The 5540-nt window shown below is 45.2% G+C and overlaps 1 protein-coding gene across 1 annotated transcript; it reads left to right on the top strand.

The window, feature by feature from the left end:
- Positions 1-1082: 1082 nt before the first annotated feature.
- Positions 1083-5191, top strand: LOC100839038 (protein FIZZY-RELATED 2). The gene is made up of 10 exons (XM_003558886.4): positions 1083-1818; positions 2083-2205; positions 2286-2390; positions 2878-3057; positions 3208-3270; positions 3366-3560; positions 4090-4191; positions 4299-4361; positions 4472-4540; positions 4619-5191. The coding sequence occupies exons 1-10, from the start codon at positions 1225-1227 to the stop codon at positions 4676-4678; spliced, it is 1554 nt and encodes a 517-aa protein (XP_003558934.1). The 5' UTR covers positions 1083-1224; the 3' UTR covers positions 4679-5191.
- Positions 5192-5540: the final 349 nt, after the last annotated feature.

The following is a 5540-nucleotide window of genomic DNA, read 5'->3' as shown; positions in this document are numbered from 1 at the left end:
CAACAACTGCGTGCGATGCGCACGACGGCCGAACATGCCCTCATCTGTGCAGGTGATGATCGGTAGTAGAAGAGTGAAGGAACGTAACATGGGTGCGTGCGTGCGTGCGTGCGAGTTATAACTGACGTGCTTTCCCTTAGCTGGCTGGGACAACAAATACTTGGTCAGATGCTCGGTAAAAAAAAACAATATACGTTCTGAAAGGTAGGCAAATTTTATATCACATATACAACATCGTAATATAGTAATTTCTTATCAAGACTTGGCTTAACATTTGATACGGAGGAAGTACTCAATAATAGCTAAATACTAGAACTCTCACCTTCCGGCTCTATCTTCCCCACAAAGACAACATTACATCCATTCTAAAATGACACTTTCTCTATCCGGAAATAAGTGACTTGGGACGGAGCGAGTATGCCTTTTTTCTTTCTTGCATTCCATCTTAGATTCTCTCCAACCATCTGTTACTCTTTCCATGAAACCACTCCGCCATGCGCCCACATATAATTCTCATCCCAATGCATCCTCCTTTTGCCATATATGATGGTAATTGTCTTCCGGCGGTAGCAACTCAATAGTGTGCCATTTACTTGTTGGACAAGCGCATCGATTGGGACAATTAGCAGTTGTCCTCCTCTTTCTCTTGTCCTTCCTCTCCAGGTGGCCAATCGTTCGACTGTCGTCGTAAGATCAACGAGTGTCCAAACGTTTGGGCTAAGATTTTCTTTTTCCGCATAAAACAAAGATCAAAACAATGAACACTATAGCCTCCACATGGCGTTTAACATCAGCAAGTGTCCAAATTTATGTAAATATAAAGATCAAATTAATGTACCCTAAAACCTTCACATGTTCAACCGATTAGCGCCACTTGTGGTGATGATCAGAAACACAAACACGTGTAGAGTAGCTCCTTTTTTCTCAACCGTAGCGGTTTCCTATCTCAGTTCTTTTTATTATTTCTTTGTCTGTTTCGCAGGATTTCTTTTAGAAACAACAAGTTCTAGGTGACCCACAGGGCAGAATCATAAACGGAAACAACAAACAGAGTAATAAGTAAACAAAGCCAGGGAAAAAAAAGCGTGGGAAGCAGAGGAGGGAGGAGAGAGAGAAAGCGCGGGGGCGCGAGCGCAACAGCAACAGCAAGCGGCGCAACGCATCAACCCACGCCCCAGACCACCCTTCTTCTTCCCCTCCCGATCCCCAAATCCCTCCTCCGCCATGGAGCACCACCAGCAGCAGCCGCCGCCGCCGTCGCCGATGGAGAACAACTCCAAGCCCCCCACCCCGTCATCGACGCCCACATCGCACCTCTCCACGGCGCCGTCCTCCGGCCTCCCCTCGGTCCCCCCGCCGCGCCCGTCGCCGTCCTCCTCCTCGGCACCCACCACCCCCGGCTCGCGCACCATCTACAGTGACCGCTTCATCCCCAGCCGCACTGGATCCAACCTCGCGCTCTTCGACCTCGCCGCCGCCCCCTCGCCCTCCTCCTCCCAGCAGGCCGCCGCGTCCTCTTCTGGATCTGCCGCGCCCGCCGCGTCGCCCTACTGCACGCTCCTCCGCGCCGCGCTGTTCGGGCCCGACACCCCCGACCGGGTGACCTCGTCGGCCGCCGCGTGCTCGTCCTCCTCGCCTGCCGGGGCGTCGCCGGTCGGATCCCCGGGGAGCGGGAACATATTCAGGTTCAAGGCGGAGGTCCCCCGGAACGCCAAGCGGGCCCTCTTCGCCGGCGGGGACGACGAGGACCTTCTGTTCCCCGGCGTGTTCAAGGCGAAGGGCACTGGCCCAAGGAAGATCCCTAGGTCCCCTTATAAGGTTAGCCTTCGGATTTGATGGTTTCTTGATCTTGATTTGACTCCCTGGCGAGTTCCTCTGTTTCTCGATCGACCATCTTTTGCTTCTCTCGGTGCGAAAGATTTGATCTTTCCTCTTCTCCGGCTCCTCTGTTCTAAGAATCTGTAGAATTATTCTTTTTAGATAAAAAGTAGAATTATTCTCAGGCACGAAAAGTCGGATTTTGAAGGCTCTGTACTGAAAATACTCCCATCTTACGGGAAATTTCCTGCTCTTGCTTTCTAGGTGCTGGATGCGCCGGCATTGCAGGACGATTTCTACCTGAACCTCGTGGATTGGTCTTCGCATAATGTCCTCACCGTGGGATTAGGGAACTGCGTGTACTTGTGGAATGCATGCAGCAGCAAGGTGAGCAACCAATTTTATCCTTGCAGCATTTCTTCTCTGAGACTAGAAGAGAGTCACTGAACCAATTTAGCACTGTGCAGGTCACCAAGCTCTGCGATTTGGGGGTGGACGACACGGTCTGTTCGGTGGGTTGGGCGCAGCGCGGGACTCACCTAGCTGTAGGAACTAACCAAGGCAAAGTTCAGGTTACCTCTTGCTACCATCTTGAATGATTAATGACATGTATCCATCAAAGTTGCTTCAACCCTTATTTTTACCAAAAGCATCAATTAAGACGCAAGACAGCACAGTTGTACACTGAATTTTGAGAAATGTTGAAATTTCCATTACTACCACTGGCTCAGCAGCAAGCCTTTCATTGTCGTACTTCCATGGATTAGTCTATGATAGTCTTTCCTCTTGTTGAACTAATTTATTTTAAAAAAGCTCATTACCAACGTGTGATGGATAAAATGAAATTCCGTGGATAACCTGAATTTGTCAACACCATCTTCACTTCGATGTTCAGAGATCAATTTTGTCCAGTTTAGCTGATATCTCAGTTCACATATTGTTCTGGTGGTAAATATGACTATTTATGTATTCCTGTTGTTGTTTCGTATTGGTAGGAAAATTGTATATTTTAAGGGGGTCTGTAATTCTGACTGTCGTCTTGTGTTTTATCTTTTATAGATATGGGATGCATCACGATGCAAGAGAATCAGAACCATGGAAAGCCATCGCATGCGAGTGGGTGCTCTTGCCTGGAACTCTTCATTGCTTTCTTCTGGCAGTCGCGACAAGAACATCCTTCACCACGATATCCGTGCTCCGGATGACTACGTTAGCAAACTTACTGGGCATAAATCGGAGGTAATATTTTTTTAACTGTCCATATAGTATGGCAATGTTATGTACGTCATTGCGAGCTTTTGCCAGTTTTTCCAATGCATGAATTATCCTATGGATGCTCCATTTTGCAACTCGAAGTAATGCATTTTTACAAATTCCCAAACTTCTCAGGTCTGTGGGCTAAAGTGGTCTTATGATAACCGTCAGCTCGCTTCTGGTGGTAACGACAACAGAGTAAGATTCCTGTCCACAAGTTTCCATCACAAAGAAGTCCATGCCATATGGAGTTCATGATATTTTTGTTTGCTCATATTGTTTTCCTTCTCTAGCTTTTTGTATGGAATCAACATTCAGTACAGCCAGTACTGAAGTATACGGAGCACACAGCAGCTGTCAAAGCCATTGCTTGGTCACCTCATCTCCATGGGCTTCTTGCATCTGGTGGAGGAACTGCAGATAGATGCATACGTTTTTGGAATACGACCACAAATACACACTTGAGTTTCATGGACACAGGAAGTCAGGTACTTTGCTACTTATCTCAGTCTTCGACTTTACCTGAAGCCCTTGTTTATGTTTGTGAACACAAGTTGTTTTTGTTTATGAGCATGTACTGCCATATTTAAGTATTACGCTATCAACTATTAAGATTAATAACTCTCTGAAGCTTTGTGCACCGTTACTGATAGAAGAGTATACCATTAGTTTCCCCGCTAAAATCAGAAAAGATCTTGTCTGGCTGAGCTTTACTTACAAAAACAGGAAGTATTTACACACATACAACCCTACAAGTTCTCCACTATCATCCTCTTAAAAACTTGCAAAATATATAACACCCTGCTCTTGGAGTTTAGAAGAAAGCTTTTTGGGTATTTTAATTCCAAGTTTTCTCTAGCCATGGAGCTTATATTGTTTCAATTGTTCATGTTTGAGATCTTCACAGATATCACTTGTTGTGAATGGATATATGATTTCTTATATAGAATATCGGAAAGGGTAGAGTTAAACATGCTGTATTTTTTATGTACTGATGATACTAAATGTCTTAAACAGGTCTGTAACCTTGTGTGGTCAAAGAATGTTAATGAGCTTGTTAGCACCCATGGATACTCTCAGAATCAAATAATTGTTTGGCGATACCCAACAATGGCAAAGGTATGCTGCAAGCTTCTTTTTTTATAAGAGTATGCTGCAAGCTTGTGTAGCTCAGTTACATCATACATTTTCTCTGTACTAATTGTGTTCATTCTCCCTATTTGTAGCTTGCTACATTGACAGGCCATACATACAGAGTATTATATTTAGCCATCTCCCCTGATGGACAGGTGAATTTTCTCTTTTGTCTTGGGTTCTTGACTTCTTTTTTTCGTTCTGTACTAATGTTTGAGGTACCTAGTGTGATTTGGCCTCACTGTTCCACAATTAATATCAACAGACTATCGTTACTGGTGCTGGCGACGAGACGCTCCGGTTTTGGAACGTCTTTCCGTCTCCTAAATCACAGGTACTCGATTAATCTTGAAACTGTACAACACCTCTTCATGTTGCGTTCCTCTAATTCTCCGACATACTTTTGTTGCAGAGTTCTGACAGCTTAAGTAGCATCGGAGGAACATCATTCGTTAGGAGCTACATCCGGTGACTCGGATGCATTGCAGTATTTTACCAAGCCCTTACGATTTTTGCATCAATTGTTGATGATCATCGACATTCATTCCATTCCACTATGTACCACTCGCCACCCCGGATGCCATCTGGTCGATCAGCCATAAGAGCCAGCACCATTTAGAGATAGCGTGGTACAGAATGATTGACTGGCTTGCGCCGGATCCTCCAGTCAGGTCTCATGTGCTGAAAATTGTACATATTTATTCAGTGGGGCTGTAGGAGTTGAAAGGTGGCAAATGCTCATGAGGCGGAAACATGGACTATCCACCGGATTCCATTGATTAGATTGTTACTCGCCCTTGTCTTTTGTTTAACTTGTAAGTCACCTTTGAGCTGTAGCTGTTCTAGCAGATTAGCCTATCCAGAAGAATGGCATTCGATGGATGTAACATTACCTAACTGAGACATGCTCCATCTCATTTCATCAGATCCGTCAAAAATTAAGAAGTGTGTCATACTGGTTACTGTGCCTTGACATTTATCCGAATTGTGTCATCTCAATCTGATGCCTGAAAATCCAGTATTGGAGTAAAGTCCACATGTTTGTGTTTAGCGTTATCTTACTTGGAGGGAATGAATTACTCGTTGCAATCAATCATTGATCCTTGAGCCTAATCGTCCAGCTGGCTGGACGTCACAGTCGTCGATCCGGACAAGTACAGGATAAGCCTCTTGAAAAGGCAAAACAAAGATGGGGTTATCTGGTACTGGTAACCTGTAGGTCTGTACTCTTGTAGGTCCTCGTGACCATGCAACATCATCATCATTTGAGGTTAGCAGCGACTCACGGTTCACCGTGCACACACAACCAACGATATTCCATCCCCTTTTTAAAA

The sequence above is a fragment of the Brachypodium distachyon genome, chromosome 1 (assembly GCF_000005505.3).
Source record: "Brachypodium distachyon strain Bd21 chromosome 1, Brachypodium_distachyon_v3.0, whole genome shotgun sequence".
Taxonomy (NCBI): domain Eukaryota; kingdom Viridiplantae; phylum Streptophyta; class Magnoliopsida; order Poales; family Poaceae; genus Brachypodium; species Brachypodium distachyon.
Note: the sequence above shows the minus strand (reverse complement) of the source record. Positions and strands in the feature narration are given on the sequence as shown.

Coding starts and splice junctions, on each gene's coding strand:
- LOC100839038 (XM_003558886.4), top strand. CDS start 1,225: ATGGAGCACCACCAGCAGCAGCCGCCGCCGCCGTCGCCGATGGAGAAC. Junction 3,058..3,207: donor TTACTGGGCATAAATCGGAG/GTAATATTTTTT, acceptor CAAACTTCTCAG/GTCTGTGGGCTAAAGTGGTC. Junction 4,541..4,618: donor TTCCGTCTCCTAAATCACAG/GTACTCGATTAA, acceptor CTTTTGTTGCAG/AGTTCTGACAGCTTAAGTAG.